This window comes from Balaenoptera ricei, chromosome 19 (assembly GCF_028023285.1).
Source record: "Balaenoptera ricei isolate mBalRic1 chromosome 19, mBalRic1.hap2, whole genome shotgun sequence".
NCBI lineage: Eukaryota > Metazoa > Chordata > Mammalia > Artiodactyla > Balaenopteridae > Balaenoptera > Balaenoptera ricei.
The window spans coordinates 63,919,784-63,936,007 of NC_082657.1; the positions used below are offsets into that span (position 1 = coordinate 63,919,784).

The 16,224-nt window shown below is 55.5% G+C and overlaps 1 protein-coding gene across 9 annotated transcripts in view; it reads right to left on the minus strand.

Moving 5' to 3' along the window:
- FANCA (FA complementation group A) overlaps positions 1-16,224 on the minus strand; it is a 50,155-nt gene that overhangs the window by 4,101 nt on the left and 29,830 nt on the right. For 8 of the 9 annotated variants that reach the window (XR_009499255.1, XM_059906334.1, XM_059906341.1 and 5 more), the window contains 16 exons: positions 15,209-15,322; positions 13,413-13,549; positions 13,006-13,076; positions 12,564-12,660; positions 11,985-12,172; positions 10,590-10,686; positions 9,498-9,674; positions 8,514-8,587; positions 7,029-7,157; positions 4,739-4,823; positions 3,316-3,479; positions 2,749-2,854; positions 1,859-1,915; positions 1,624-1,728; positions 843-955; positions 10-148 (listed from right to left, as the gene is read on the minus strand). Coding sequence is in view for 8 of the 9 variants with exons in the window: in XM_059906334.1 (XP_059762317.1) it covers positions 10-148; positions 843-955; positions 1,624-1,728; positions 1,859-1,915; positions 2,749-2,854; positions 3,316-3,479; positions 4,739-4,823; positions 7,029-7,157; positions 8,514-8,587; positions 9,498-9,674; positions 10,590-10,686; positions 11,985-12,172; positions 12,564-12,660; positions 13,006-13,076; positions 13,413-13,549; positions 15,209-15,322 (1,853 nt within the window). In the remaining variant the exon portion in view is untranslated. Of the gene's footprint in view, positions 1-9; positions 149-842; positions 956-1,623; positions 1,729-1,858; positions 1,916-2,748; positions 2,855-3,315; positions 3,480-4,450; positions 4,656-4,738; positions 4,824-7,028; positions 7,158-8,513; positions 8,588-9,497; positions 9,675-10,589; positions 10,687-11,984; positions 12,173-12,563; positions 12,661-13,005; positions 13,077-13,412; positions 13,550-15,208; positions 15,323-16,224 lie in introns of those variants that run through there. The other variant, XM_059906342.1, reaches the window with a different exon arrangement.

A 16,224-nucleotide genomic window follows, 5' to 3' on the forward strand; every position in this document is an offset into this window, starting at 1 on the left:
CATTCTTACCTCCTCTCCTTGGCTGTCCAGCTGCCCCAGCTCCTGTCGGATGCTCTCCTTCCCGGCCCGTCGAATCACGAAGTGCAGGGCGGCCGCACAGAGCCAGGCCGGGCTAGGAGCGGGGGGTGCCACAAGGGGGGAGAGGACGCTGCCACAGACGGAGGTGTGTGTGTCACCACAAGAGCCCCCAGCCCGTCACAGCCAGAACCCAAAGCACACCCCCCCGGCCCCACAACCGGTCTCCACAGGCTGGCCCTTGGCTGTCAACATGCCCCTCTGCCCCGGACACAGGAAGTGGTGTGCCTGGCGGGGGCGCCTGGTCCCGGCAGCCTCAGCTTTGCAAGGAGTCCTCCCCCCAGAGTCTGCACCCGCCTTCCACTCAGCCCCCGCTCCGACTGCAGTGTGATGTTCCTGGTTCTCCAGCAGGTTAAAACTGGGCCAAAAGTTAAAAATGGAATATAATGCAGTGATTTAAAAAAGTTCTCTGCTCTTGCAGAATTAGACTCAGTGGGCAGACTTGCTTTTCTCGTTTTCTGAGATTTCGAGCATCCCTGACCCTTGTGGGGGGACACAGGTGCCTCGGATAAAAACGGGTCACAAAGGAAGATGTAGGGAGGCTGGATGGGGCCAGCAACCCCTGCTGTGACCTCCGAGGACAGCACCCACTCGGATGTGAGAGGAGACGGGCAGGTGGACCCCGGACGCCAGTCTGATGGGAACGTGTCCGCTTGGCTCTGCTTCCCCCTTCCACACGTGGGCCTCACAGAGCCTCCCCAGGGCCCCCTCCAGCTCCCGAGACACCATGCACATAACCTAGAGTGGGTCCCGCTGCCCGCACTCACCTCGCGGCAAAGTGCTGGGCCTCCTGCAGCCTCCGCAGCTCTGTAGGCAGCGGGCTCTGGGAGCATCTCCTCCACCGGTGGTGAAGCTCGGGCTCCAGGTGCGGCCACCACAGCTCACGGGAGAGAACGGGCACCGACAGGTCAGTTCCCCCCCTCACCAAGAAGATCGGGAAGCCTCGGCTGACACTGGCGATCTGTGCGGGCAATGTCTGCCCGCAGGCCGACACCCCCACGGCCTGTCTCCCGCTCATCAAGTGCTTCATAACCGCGAGGACAGCGTCTCATTTAAGGCCCAAAGCAGCTCCGTGAGGCACGCTCATCCTCATCCGTGGAGGACACGGGATGTGGACAGAGGAGGGCCCGGTCCTTGGACGCCCCTGCTGAGCTGCAGAGCCGTGAGCCAGAGGCCGCTGCCGCCCAGGGAGCTCAGCAGGGGACGCGCAGCGTCCTCCCTCCTGACAAAACCGAGAAGGGGTGAGAAAGCCCGCGTGGGAGCCCCACCCACGGATCGTCATGAGAAGGCCGGGCCAGCACGGGCTGGGGCGGCAGCCGGGCCAGCAGAGCAGCAGTCCCCGCTCAGCTCCAGTCAACACAGAGCAAGGAGGAGGAGCGTGAACGGCTCCGGGCACAGACAGACTCGTGAGGAGCCCCACCGCAACTCCTGTGGTCTGTCCCCACTGCTCCTGGTGCATCTTCCCCTGAATCACACTGGCAGGAAGCCCTAGGCAGACCCCCGGCTGCACCAGGTCCAGGAACACCCCTGAGAAGACGGGGAGCCTACCAGAGCAGAGGTCAGAAGCAAGGGGCACTGGGTCTGGCAGGCAGTCAGGGTCAGGTCGGCTGCCAGGGAGGGGTCTCTGCTTCGTGAACAGGCGTTGAGGAGCCCCTGCGGGAGGAGACACGCCCGCACACAGGGTTTGCACGTGGACCCAGGCCCCAGGAGCTGCCACGCACGCAAGGGCCCAGCCCTGGGGTCTGAGCAGCGATGCTGGAGGGGCAGAGGGAAAGGAAATTACCCTGAAGAAGTGGGCCGTGATGTCGTGGGTCAGGGCGCCGTCGTGGGAGAAGTTTCTCTGCAAAACGGTAGAGGCCAGTGAGGAAGGCACGTGCAGGACAGGGCGGGCAGCTGCTGGAGGCTCCACCACGTAAGGACACACGGGAGGATGGCACCGCCATGGCCCACGGAGGGCTGGCTCCGTGCGGCTTCGCGTCCACCCCCATGCCCGCCAGCTGTGGCGCAAACCCCATGGGCCCAGGCGGGCGGGCCAGGTGCTGTCCCGCCGTGTCCTCACCTGGCTGCTTTTACAGGCCGTTCTCAAGGCTCGAAGGGAAACAGCCTTTAGAACGAACTTAAAGAAAATCTCATCTCATTTCTGCTGCTTCCCCAGTTACCTTTTAAAGTTGCACACAAACGAACAGAACCTCAGGTCAAGCTCTAGTCACGTGTGCATTTTTAAACAGTGGGAACCCATCTTTGGCGTAGAAGCCGCTCCCCTGCAGTGGGCAGGGAGCACTCATGCACGACCCTGACGAGAGCCAGGGCACCATCTGGCTTCCGTGCCCCCAAAAGAGACCGACGGAGGGGAGGCGAGGCGGGCAGGATGGTCTGCACATGCGGGGCCCAAGGTGATCGCCCTGGGGAAGGTTCCGTGAAGGAGTCGTGCTCCGGAGAACGGGGCTGCCCGGTCTCTAGCCTCGCAGGCCGGTGCCGAGCCAGATGAAGGGCTCACCCGCGGCTCTGAGCGCCATGTCCTACCCTCAGAGACCCGGCGTGGGCAGGCAGGACACGCACTGAGGCCGTTGGCTCCACGTGACCACGGATGCACTGGTGAGTTTTCCAGAGCCAGCCTGAGGTGCCCACGTGGCCCCTCGACCCCATACCCCAGCTCACTTGCCCTGCGCCTACCAGCTCCGAGTTGACCAAGTGGAAGAAGTCATCGCAGTCGGGGGCGGCCAGCTGCTCCAAGCAGGGGCTGCCGACAAGCACGGAGGGGGGCAGGCCGAGGAGGATGCTGGGAGGAGGGAGGCATGGACGGTGACCCCGAGAGCTACGCTCGGAGCGCAGCCAACCCTCCCAGCCCGCTCGGAACTGGCCCTGGTCTGCGGCCTGTTGCCCTGCTGGGCCCAAGGACACTCACTTTGTGTCCCCAAACCAGCTGTGAAGTTACACGATGACCAAGGGCGGGGAGCAGTGCGTTAAACAACCAGTTCACGAGACCGGGAAGGACATCACAGCTCAGCCGCAATGCAGTGAGGACCCTGAGCGCACATTCCACACGAGGTCTTTGAACTGAGGGGCTCCTGAAGCCCAGGAGGAGAACGTTCACCCCCAGGTGCTTTCACACCTCTAGACCCTGCTCTCCAGGGGACCCAGGGAAGATGCCGTCCCAGGCTGGGGCGGGGGCCAGAGACAAGTGACTGGTGGGAAGAGAACCCAAAGTGAAGACAGACCCTGGGGCACGAGCCATGTTACCGTTTGCACATGAGCAGCTCCCGCTGTCGCTGCAGGCGGCTGGCCACGTCCCACCCTCGAGCCAGGGCCTGGAGGCGTCTGCAGAAAACTCCGAAGAGGAAGTGGCCCCGGGGAGCAGCATGGCCGAGGGGCGCTGGGCCCTGCTCCAGGTCAGCAGCCATCTCCTGGAGGAGAGCACGGCCAGAGGCAGAAATCCTGGGGCCTCTCACTCCCAGCAGGCCCCTGAGGTGGGGCCGGCAGAGTGAGTGCAACTAGCCTTTTCACTTGGAAATGACTGAACAACTGCAGGATTTTGCGAAAATGAAGAAAGAACAGTGCAAAGAATACCCTTCCCCAGACTCTCCATGGCTAACACTTTACCCGTTTATCACCTGCTCCCCTGTGCAGGTGGGTGTGTGTGCACAGCCTGAGGGTGAATCACACAAGTGAGGTGCACACACGGCCTGCAGGCACACGTGCTGTCTCACCCCCCAGATGCAGAGCACCCGTCTCATCATCGCCCCGTCATGTGTGACCCCAACCCCACGTCTCCCGCTGTGTCTGCCCTCACAGGTCACCTTCTTCTGCGTTCAGTTATGACGGACATGGAGGACAAAAGTCAAGATGAGGGCTAGGGGGACTCGGGTCCTTTTTTTGTGGGATGTTTTACTCATTTTTAAGTAAATTTTCCCAGTGCTCCAGACCACATCCTCCATGATTTCTCTTTCATTCCCCACGTTTTAAAGTCAGGCACTTTTTAAGAGTGACAGCGGGAACACCGAATCCTATAATACAGAATTGCACGTACACTTCCAAAGTTACAGACCCCCAGTGCACTCAGTGGACGAGGATGCAGGATGGGGCCTTGCTCCGCACTCTGACCCCAGAGCTCACTCTCAAGAGATCCGGGGAGAGCAGGATGCTGACAGAAATGCACCTTTCATTTCAACGTGAGAAACACGGTTTCTGCACTCTCCTAAAAGTGCTCCTGCCTTGGTGCCAAGTGACCCGGGAAACAGGAGAGTCTCCCAGCCTCCGATATCTGCAAACTCTTGATCCTCAGGCAAGTGGAGGGTTATTTATATCAATTCTCAGAGCCTGACCTCCCAATGCAGCACCAAGAGTTAAAAAGCAGAAAACAGGAGCAGCAACCATGTTACTACCAAAGTCAGTATTTTTACTTCCTGTTTTCAAATTTTAAACGTCCTAAAGCCTGGAGACGCTTCCCATATTACAGCTTTCGTTTCCATGTTCCTGTGATGTTCACGGTGAGGTGAGTTCACAGAGCACGTGGTCTCTCTGGTCTAAGCCATTGTGTATGTGACTCAAGCTTTCATTCTGGTCAGGTTCCTTAGGACTCACTGTGGATATTCATAATAAATATCTTAATAGCACGTGGCTTAAACACAGTGGACACACTTGAGTTTTACATCTTCTAACTCACCTGCAACCTGGAAAAAATATCCCGATTTCCTGTGCAGCCACCAACAACCAAATCAGAATTCTCTGAGTGATCATAACTCCTTGAACTGAAATGAAAACACAGTGAAAGCCTCCTAAGTGTCTCCTAACTGTGCTGGGCTGCCTGCTTCTCTTCCTGCCTCCAGAGTGGCCTGTGGTCACAGGGCCAGGAGGTACCCAGAGACTGCAGGACACTCACGGTGTCCCAACAACAGCAAAAAGCCAGCAACCAACTCAAGCAACACATCAAAACAATTACATGCCACGACCAAGTGGGATTTATCCCAAGAATGCAAGGTTGGCTCAACATGCAAGAATCAATTAATGCAATAAACATATGAGTAGAATAAAAAACCAAAAACCACACAGATAAAGCATAAAATTAAATGCTACACCCTTTCATGATTTAAAAAAAAAAAAACCCAAAAAACTCAACTAGGAGCAAAAGGGACCTTCCTCAACCTGGCAAAGGGCATCTATGAAAAACCCACAGTTCACACCGTACTTAATGATGAAAGACTGAAAAGTGTCCTCCTAAGATCAAGACCAGGACAAACTGTCCGCTCATACCACTTCCAGTCAACACTGCCCTGTAAAGTTCTGGCCAGGACAATTCAGCAAATAAATAAATCAGTACATATAAGGCATCCAGATTGGAAAAGAAAAAGTTAAACCATCTCTACTGGCAGATGTCAAGACCTTATATATAGAAAATCCTAAAGAATTCACAATAAAAAACCATCAGAGCAAATAAGTGAAATTAAAGCAATGAGCCTATGGTGCTAAAAAGAATAAAATACTTAAGAATAAATTTAATCAGGGAGATGCAAGAGTTGTGCGCTAAAAACTATAAAACATTGTTGAAAATATTAAAGATGACCTAAATAAATGGAAAGCCACCCCATGTTCATGGATAGGAGGATGGCAACGCTACCCAAACTGATCTACAGATACAGTGCAGTCATTATCAGAATCTCATCTCATTTTGCAGAAAGTGATTAAGTTGATCCTAAAATTCAGGTGGAACTGCAAGGGACCCAGAATAGCCAAAAACAATCCTGAAAAAGGACAAAATTGGAGGATTCACATTTTCCAATTTTTAAAATTTATTTATTTTTGGCTGTGTCACGTGGCTCGTTGGAACTTGTTACCCGACCAGGGATTGAACCCAGGCCCTTAGCAGTGAAAGCGCAGAGTCCTAACCACTGGACCGCCAAGAAATCCCTACATTTTCCAATTCTAAAACTTACTACAAAGCTATAGTAATCAAAATGGTGTGGTCTTGGCACAAGGATAGACGTATAGATAAGTAGAATAGAATCAGGAGTCCAGAAGTGAACTCTCACATGTATGGCTAATGGACTTTCCACAGGAGTACCAAGACCATTCAACAGGGAAAGGACAGTCTCTACAACAAAAGGGGACAACTGGATAGCCACATACAGAAGAATGGGGCCAGATCCCTACCTCACACCATATAAAAAATTAACGCAGAATGGATCAAAGGCCTAAAAATAAGAGCTAAATCTAAAAATAGATGAATAAGGCTTCTTCAAAATTTAAAACTTTTGTGCATCAAAGTACCCCTTATAGGGAGTGAACCGATGACTCACAGAATGGAAGAAAATATCTGCAACTCATATATCTGATAAGGACTGAGTATCTAGAATATATAAAGAACTCTTATGACTCAATAAGCAAATAACCCAATTTTAAGTAGGCAAATGATCTGATTAGACATTTGTCCAAAAAAGATACATAAATGGTCAACCAGCACATGAAAAGATGCTCAACATCATAAGCCATCGGGGAAAAGCAAATCAAAACCATGAGATAACACGGCGTACCACCTCAACACAGCAACCACAAGGACGAGGAGAAAAACAGGCCACGTCAGAAGGCCACACCTGGCACAGCCCATATGGTACCAGGAACACCTGCCTTTCATGGCAGGCAGTTCATGGCAGTGCTTCCTGCACTGTGGGTGACAACACTGGCGCCCACGACTTGCCTGAGATTTCATTCTCGTCACATTTGCTAATAACCCTGATACCAGGAGACAAAGCAAAAAGACCAAGTCACTGCCACTGGCAAATCTATGCACAGAGAGAAAGCTGATTCCGGAAGCTTGCCTTTATCTCGAAAACCCAAACTTGCGATCAGGATAAGTTCAACTGTGCTCTGTATAACACAAACTGGACTGAGAGAAATAAAAACGTTCTTAGAGCTACCAAAATCAAAAGACGACTCTTCTGGGCACAAACGTTCCTAACCTTTGGCAGAAGTCCATGAGCACGTCGACAAGCGTGGTGCAGGCGACTTCCAGGTCTCCGTCACAGCCCCCGGTGGCAGAGGGCGCGGGGAGGAAGTGCTGGTGGATGGCCCACTGGTGGAAGTCCCGCCTGCAATGCAAATGCCAGGGTCTGTGCTGAGGGAGGCACGGGCCAGGGTCCGCTTCAGCCAGGGGTGAGAGGGACCGCAGGTCCACAGCTGCTGAGCTGGGGGTGGAGGGGGTGCCTGCACTGTCCCAGGTCCACCAGCAAAGCATCCAGATATCGACCAGGCTCCGTGGTGCTGAAGCTGCAGCACAGACAGCCACCAACACTGCAGTCTGTTCCTGCAGGAATAACAGGACCCAAGCAGGACCTCCCCACGTGACCACGAGAGGCAGGAAGCGAGCCGCCAAAGCCTGTTTGGAACTGCAGTCAGGAGAGAAGGAAGGAGGCCCTGAACAGGACCCCACACCATCAACACACAGTGACCTGAGAGTGAGTTAAGAAGGGGTCCTATGGATCCGCAGGCCAGAAAACTAGTTCCTTCTTTCCCTCCTGGCAAGGAAGGAAGCCCGGGCTCGTGAGCACGTGAAGGAAGCGCACAGGAGGCAGGCCGCGCACAAACCTGAAAGGTGGAAGCGCCCACCGAGCTGGGAAAGGAAGCGGGTCGTCCCTCCCATCGCCCATCGCTGTCCTTCCTCATTCTACTTGTTCCATCAGAATCTAACACCACGCCACGGCACCCCCGTGGACGTCTCTGACCACTCCAAGTGCGGTGGCTTGAGGACAGCCACCTCTGGCTCCTGGGCCCCCTGACCCACGGCCCCTCAGCACCTGCTCGAGGCCAGGAGAGCACACCTGACGTCTTGGCGGTCTCAGTCACCAGCCCTGGGACTCACATGGGGCTCAGATTCTGATTCGCTCACCCCTGGTGCCGTGCCTCAAAGCCAGCACTCGGCAAGGCGCTGCCCACCCTCCCCTCTGCTTCCCTGGTTGGCCGACACCAGCTGAGACCCTCCAGGGCTTCCCCACTGTGGCCCTCACCAGGCGCAGCCTCCTCTGCTCCTTGCCCGCTGGCACCAGCTCCCAAAGCCCCGTCTGGTGTCTTCAGCGCCCTCTAATCTGCCTTATTTATCTCCCTGCCCGCCCCCAGGCTCACACAGGGTCCGGTTCTGCACAGTTCCTCGGCAGAACGGTTTAGGGGCATTGGGGCAGAAGTGCAAGTGGGAAGCCCTGTATGTGCCTCGGGTGCCCCATCTGTCTTGTTCACGCTGCATCCCCAGCTTCTAGAACATTCTAGAAGTGTCTGGCAAACTGTAGGTCAATAAGTGTTTCTTGAATAAAAGAATGAATGAATAAAATTGTACTCATACACTGTTATGTTAAACTGAACGTTAAATTGAGGATATAATGACAAAACTTAGACTTAAGACAGTGTACAAAACTGTATTAACATTTTAAAGGGTAGATCCTTTAAACACTTACCTTTCTGTATCTGAAAGAGAATCAACTTCAGGCTGAATTTCTAGTTCCAGCTGTAACCAGTCTCTGTAAGTCAACTGAGAGAAAAGGACCAAGTGACCACCACAGCAAGGACAGAGCACAGAAGCCACAGGTTGGGGCTGTGACGCTGCCCTCTCGTTATAGCTGGAGGTCTCCTGTGTGTCTGTCAGACATATCGTCCTACGCCATCTCCCAGGGTTAGACTGGGAGGCTGGCACCAAGCCCAGATGAAGAATCAGTCATTTAACTCTGAACGTGAAGATAACCAAAACTGTTCAAACTGGTTTTTAAACTCAGTCCTCCACACTGCTGCCTGGTCCTGGACAGCCCGCGGCATCTGCACAACAATCACGTTCTAGCTCACCGAGTTGTGCAAATAACCAAATGGTAAACTTGATGTGAGAACATGCTTCCAATAGTCACAGCTCCACACGTCAACACAGACTAACCTCAAAACCTCACACTGTGTTTAACAACGTGTCCCAGGGACATGCATGCAGCACACGCAGTGTGTGTAAACGCCGGAGCCGTGTGGCGCCAGCAGGGACGTGTGTGTGGATACTGATCGAGGCACGGCTGCTCCTGCCTCATTGCTCCTGGTGTCAGACAGATGGTCAGACCTACTCTTGTATGACTGATAATTAACGATAAAAGAGTTGAAAAAAATATACAATAAAACGACACAACTTTTTCTCTAAAGACCAAAACAAGCCGGCAAACATCGAAGAAATAAATGAGAAGTTATGAAGAGGTGGCAGAAACAGTCACATGGGCACGTTGTCTGAGTGGCCAAGCTCCCAGTGACTGTGCTTGGAGACGCCCGGCCCCAGCTCGCAGCCTGACAGGCGTGTTTAAAATATGACGATCCCAGGAGTGATTTCCGTCGCGTCAGGCCCGCCCATGTCCTGCGCCCACAGAGCCCAGAGCGTGGAGGAGCGAAGCAGGGGAGGGGCCGGCGGGACCTACGCGGAGCCCCTCCCGCTGCAGCAGCTCCCGCGAGGTCCTCTGCTTCCACAGGCAGAGGGCAGCTCGCCGCCAGTCCGCGGAGGGCAGGCACAGGGGCCTCCAGGGGGAGCTGGCCGGGTCCTCCCAAGAGGGCGGGTCTCGGGCCTCTGAGAACCATCTGAACACGATGAACTGGAACTGAAAGAAGACAGGGGCGTGTGTGCTGTGAGACTGAGGAGACAAGCAGGGGCCCGGCTGCGCTCGGCTGGCAGCGAGGAGCCCCTGGTCTCAGTGGGCAGCCAGCCCTGACCACGCATCTCTGAGCTGCCACGTCCTGCAGCCGCGCACGGCCGTCCCCCGCCTTCTCACTAAGTAGTGTGCTCACTGGCTACAGGAGATGCCCCCTCGGTGATGCACTGAGCCGCACATCTTTGCCTTAGGAGGTCGGACCCCCCGCCCTCATGCTGACAGAGCCACAGGCTGCTTGAGGGGACCTCGGGGAGCTTGCGACACAGGGCAAGGACTTCCTCTTCTGGGCCACTCCTCCAGATCTCCATCCCACACTTTAAAATGTTGGCACCTGGGACCGGGAGCACAGGGGCACCTGGACCCCAGGCTGCTCCTGACGCGGTGGAGCTCCCAGCAGCGCCCAGGAGTCCGACGCGGAGCCTGGAACTAAGAACCAGGCTCGAACCTCATGGGAGACGTTCCCTAAAGCTCTGCAGGTGCAGCAACACTGGTTCCCGCTGTGGCGGCACCGCCGCCTTTGACACTGAGGGTTCTAACACAGTTTCCCAGGCCGTCTTCAGAGGAAGTGCAGGGTGCTTCGTTAAATGCTGACACACTTTCTATGAACGTCAATCTTTTAATTTGCCTACTTCATAAATAAGGAGGGACATCTGTAGTTGTCACCTTCCAGCCCCTCCTCTTAACTCAGATGGAAGGAAAAGGCAGCGTCCAACCCAAGCAGACGGCAAGTGGCGCCAGGAGACAGTCTGCTACCAACGAGGCCGGTGCCGAGCACCGAGATGGAGGCCACGCAGGCTTCAGGCCAGAAACCCGTACAAAACTGGAGGTTACAGGAGAGCAGAAAAAGGAACCCAGAAGACTCACCTTTTTTATAAGGCCTGGAGACAAACAGCTGTACAAGATGTCATGTGACTGGGAAGAAAACTTACACAAAGAATAAGAAATTGCCGCTGTACAAAATCTGAAAATAGAAAACAGAAATTATAACACAGAAATGGGATCCATGCAAAATAACAGGTGAAAGAAGAGCATGAACTGCACGAATTGAACTGAGAGCCTCGCGGCCCGACGGCCGCTCGGTGCTCAGCCTCAGGCCCAGCCTGGCGGGCTCCGCCGAGCCCTCGGGAAAGAGCACCCCAGTCACGCCGTCTGGCCTGAGCTCTTTCCACGTTGACGAGAGACTCAGAAAACACATGAACACGCAGGCTCTGCACGTAAGGGCTTGCTTTCCCAGCGTGTCAAAAGCCACGGTCAGAACAAAGTGAATGAAGTGAGAAGGTGCGAGGTGGGTGTTCCCTGTGTGATTGCGTAAGGCTCTCGTTCACCTGCGTGATGGCAAATTATTCACTGTTCCTACCTAAAAGAACCTCAGAGCCAGAGTGAAGCACGTCCTGTTTCCAACTCAGCCTCTGCCCGCCCATGGTGGGCTGTGCTGTGTGGGAGGGAGAGGCTGCCGAGAACAGAGGTGACCATGAGGCCCAGAGAGTCAGGACTGTGGCGAGGAAGGGGCCCGACTCCCAGTGGGGACTTGTCAGTGGCGCTGCTGTGGACGGCGCGGACAGCTGGCGGGCACTGGTCCCAGGCCGCGTTCCTGTGCTCAGCTCTCCCCGTCTCTCCTAATGCCAGCTCAGTCCGTGAGCCGCGACCCTGGTCCCAGCCAACATCTCCCACCAGAGTCTCCGGCCTCTGTCCTGACCTCAGCAGCCACAGTAAGCCCTTCGGACCCGAGTCACACGTGGACTCCCCAGGGCTCTGCCCATGGGATGGCCACTCTCACCCAAGCCCCGCTCATCTCTCACACCCGCCGACCCCAGGCTGCGGGCTCCCTGCGACTCACCGGGTGCCGGGAGGGGGCCTAGCACGCAGTGTGCGCTGAGCGGATGAGCACGTAACTGGACGATGGGTCTCAAAACCCTCTGGATGGGACAGCTGTGTGTGTAGAAGCGTCCCCCAGAGAAAGCTGCTCACCACAGGGAGACCCCGGAACCTAACCTGAGGGGCAGGTCCAACCAGCCGCTGGCCACCTGACCTGGAGAAGGGCCCCTGCAGCCCATTGTGAGCATCTTGAAAACCAGGTCGCAAAGTAGGGTGATCTCACGTTTATAACCAAAGATACCAACACACACATAAATACACCCAAGATAAGGTTCTGGAAGGGTACAGACCAACATGGTAAAGAGTGGTCATCTGTAGAGCATGTGTGTCTGTGCTAATTTTATCTGATGAACGTGTGTTACTTTTGACAAGAGGGACACTCACTTCAGACACAGGGCCGAGGACTCCTGGGTTCTACAGGGCAGGAGGATGTCGAAGAGCTCGGGGACGGGCAGGCCCCTGGCAGGCGTGGGAGGGCCCACATGCACCTCCGGGAGGGCAGACCTGGACTCGCCGAGGTGGACGGCCAGGGCAGCCAACCCCACCACATGTGAGGCACTCAGGCTCGGGCCCTAAAATAGGAAAGAAGAGTGGTTCAGGGACTTCCCTGGTGGTCTAATGGCTAAAGACTCCGCGCTCCCAATGCAGGGGGCCAGGGTTCGATCCCTGGTCAGGAAATGAGATCCCACATGCCGCAACTCAAGATCCCGCGTGCCGCAACTCAAGATCCCGCGTGCCGCAACTAAGAGCCCGTGTGCCGCAACTAAGAGCCCGCGTGCCGCAACTAAAGATCCTGCATGCCGCAACTAAAGATCCCGCATGCCGCAATGAAGACCGGGCACAGCCACATGCATACATACATACATACGTAGATAAGTACAGAAATATTTAAAAAGAAAAGAGGTTCAACGTTGGGGGACAGGAGGGAGCCCGCCTCCTGGCTGGAGGAGGTGGCAGCCCTACCTGGTGACGGAGCAGTTGGCAGAGCCTGCTAAGCAGAGCCGGCAGGAGCCTGCGTCTGCACAGGGTCCTCACGAAGTGGGCGGCCCAGGGGCCCTGCCTGTGGGGACAGCCACAGAGAACAGTGGCAGCGGCCAGGTCTGGCCCTGCACTGCCCGCCTGGAGCCTGGTGGACGAGCAATCAGGCACCAGAGACCGAAGAAAGAACCAGGCTGTTCCCCAAACAGGAGGGTCTCCTATTGCGACGCTGACTGTCGCCACGTCCCTGCTGGACAAGTCAGCCCCCACCCCACCCAGGCCCTTCCCCAGCGCAGCGCGAAGTCGGGGGGCAGGACCAGGGCCCAAGGCTCAGAGCTGGACCAGGAACGACGGCCACTCTCATCACGAGCACCCAGGCTGCCCCAGGACAGCTCCAAACCACCCGGTGAGACCACCCAGCCTCTACCTGTCCGGTGGGGCAACGCTGGAGGCCGCCATGAGGTTCTGACAGAAAGACGTCAGCAGGAGGTCCACGACCTGAGAGAGGAGAGGTCTCAGGGCCGCAAACGCACGTCACAGTGTTTCCACCCTGGACGCACAGGGCCACAGTGGAGCTGACGAGACTGGAAAACGGGCCTCCATCCGGAGAAGAGGCTGCAACGCCTCAGCACAGGAATCCCCAAACCCTGGGAGGGGCCCCCAGGGGTCATCACGGAGCTTCTCAGCAGAGAGCAGGGTCAGCAAACCTACCCACAAAGGGCCATGAGCAGCCTCTGCCACAACTTCCTCCCAAACACAGAGTCTGTACGCAAACGGCAGCACCGGCCCAAAACCCTCGACTCACATGTGGTCTCCCTGGCGCCCCACACTCACCCTCTGCTCCCATGGCTGCAGCTCGGGGGCCCGGACGCTGAGCTGAACCTGGGCCCCCTCGACGTCACTGTCATCCTCGCTGAGGCCCAGGGCGGAGCGGAGCTGTTCAGAGATCACTGCCATCTGAGCCGACAACGCTGCAAGGCAGGGACCAGCGCCATGAGCAGGGGCGCCACCCACCACCTCAGGGGCCACACTCTCAACTGACCCTGGGGCCGCTCTCGTCCCCGCCCGGCCAGCAGTGGAACTTTTCTGCAGTGCAGGTGGCCAGGCTTCTCCGAGGGGCTGGCATAGCTCTTCACGTCACCAAGGCCCCAGTGTCTATACCCTGCGCCCCTCACCCGCCAGCCACCTCTGCACACACTGACGCCCGCTGCGGCCGCCCGGCCCTGCCTCGGCGGCTCTGCCAGCACAGGGACTCGCAGGCCTGGCTGGCTGACCATCTTGCGGCAGCGCTGGGGCCCCACACGGGCCTTGACCTCCCCAAGAACCACGTGCTCCAGGAGCAGAGTTCGGAAGGGCCACGCTGGCCACGAGGGGACATCCTGGGCCCTCAGGACGACCACGGCGGAGGCAGAGCTAACAGTGCAGAGCTGGGGCTGCCGACCCTCCACCACAGATGAAAATCTGTGCGTAACTTCTGACCCCAAGCTTAACTCCTCACAGCCTTCCGTGTATTTTGCATGTCATGTGAATCTACGTATATTTTATGCATTCACGACATACCTAATTTCCTCAATATTTCTAGGCAATGTGGTTTATCTGAAACTTTTGAAATTGTCATTTATCTTCAAAAATTTTCCAGTATATTTACTGAAAATAATCTGCACATACTGAGTAGACCCACACAGTTAAAAACTGTGTTGCGGACTTCCCTGGTGGTGCAGTGGTTAAGAATCTGCCTGCCAATGCAGGGGACACGGGTTCGAGCCCTGGTCCGGGAAGATCCCACATGCCATGGAGCAACTAAGCCCCCGTGCGCCACAACTACTGAGCCTGAACTCTAGAGCCCGCGAGTCACAACTACTGAAGCCCACGTGCCTAGAGCCCATGCTCCGCAACAAGAGAAGTCATCGCAATGAGAAGCCCGCGCACTGCAACGAAGAGTAGTCCCCGCTCGCCGCAACTAGAGAAAAGCCCACACGCAGCAAAGAAGACCCAACGCAGCCAAAAATAAATAAATTAAAAAAAACCAACAAATTGTGTTGTTCAAGGGTCAACTGTATTTCCTCCGTGAGACTCTCATAGGAATTAAATGAATTCATGATAAATAAAAATCTAGTGAAGTTACTAGGTAAAAAGATGCCTCATGTATTTTAGTTTCTGCATTTAGCATAGGAAAAATCTAAAAACACTGGAACCTGTGGACCACTGTGGCCACGGAGCGCTTTGAACTGCTCATGCTTGTCCTCCAGACCCCCTCATAGGAAACAGTCCCAGAAGCAGAGGCTCAGCGCTGAAGAGCACAGCCACCCAGGAGTAAAGGAAGGAGAGAAGCCCCACAGCCAGCAACGCAGCTTTCCTCCTCTATGTCTCCTGTCCCACCGGGACGCCAAGTAGCAGAATATCCGTATTCTACCCAGACTCTGGGACAGCCTGAGTGTCAGAAAGGAGGCATGCTCCACACCCACCAGGCCGTGGTCGGGTTCACTACCAGATGCTCAACTGCAGGGAAAACGCACTGACCACTGCCACTATGGGCAACAGAGCAGCTACCAGTTCTGAGCACGTCAGGACTGGCCCGTGCACCCACGGACACACACTGCGGACGGCCTGACCCACAGCCCCGTCCTCACCGTCGTGCTGGGGGGGATCTGTCACTGAGGCCCTGAGCTCTCGCAGGGCAGTTGTGAGCAGGCCCAGCGGCTCCTCCGCACAGCTGGGCTCCACCTCCCTTCGCGAGGCTGCATCTGAGAGACAGGAGGTAATTTTAACAATTAAACAGGTTAGATCAGATAGGAAGCGCACAGACCTGACGCTGTCCCTGGCTTCTCCCTGCAGAGGGCACACAGAGGACTGGGGCCCTATGAGGAGGAAAGTGAAACGCTCTCCCCTGACGGCGGATGTTAATGTCCTATCAAAGTTAAAACATTCATAAGGAAGTTTAAGAAAAACCATGGTTCTATACACACTATCGCCACAAGTGTAAAAAGCAGGTATGTAATGAATAAAGACCAAATGCATGTGGAGGGAGGCTGGGCGGGGAGAGCAGAATTATGGACAGATGATGGTTTAGTCCCTGTTTCTCAAACTTTTAAGTAACATTATGATATTGTTCTTTACAACAGGATGTTAAGATCAGTATATTAGAGGGGATTACCAGTCCTCAACGTACATTTAATAGGTTTACTAAAAAATATTAGCCCTGTGAGATGCAGCATTAGAAAACATTCTAGAAGCCCCCAAAAGCAGGACCATGGGGTTAGGAAAGGAGGGCAAGGCCTCACTCAACGGTGGACACAGCCCTATGGCCCCCTTGGCATCCTGTCTGCAAGATGTTTCGATACTGGTCCAAACAGGTGTGGGTCTCCCTGGCTGTCAGAAACTGTGGAAGATTATGCAAGGAGGGTTCTGGCAGACAGAATTAGAAAACAGAGCTGCAGTCGCTCATGCAGCCTAACTGGCCCTGCAGGCGTCAGAGGGATTGACCAGCAAACAGCTGCACCATTTCAACACCGACAGACCAGGCCCTGTCCTGATGGCGCCTCGTTCCTGGGGGGATGGAGTGCGGACAGCCTACCCAGCTGCTCCAAGCACTGATGCACGCTTTCACACACTGGCCCAGGTCTACATCACTGTCCCCTAGAAGCAG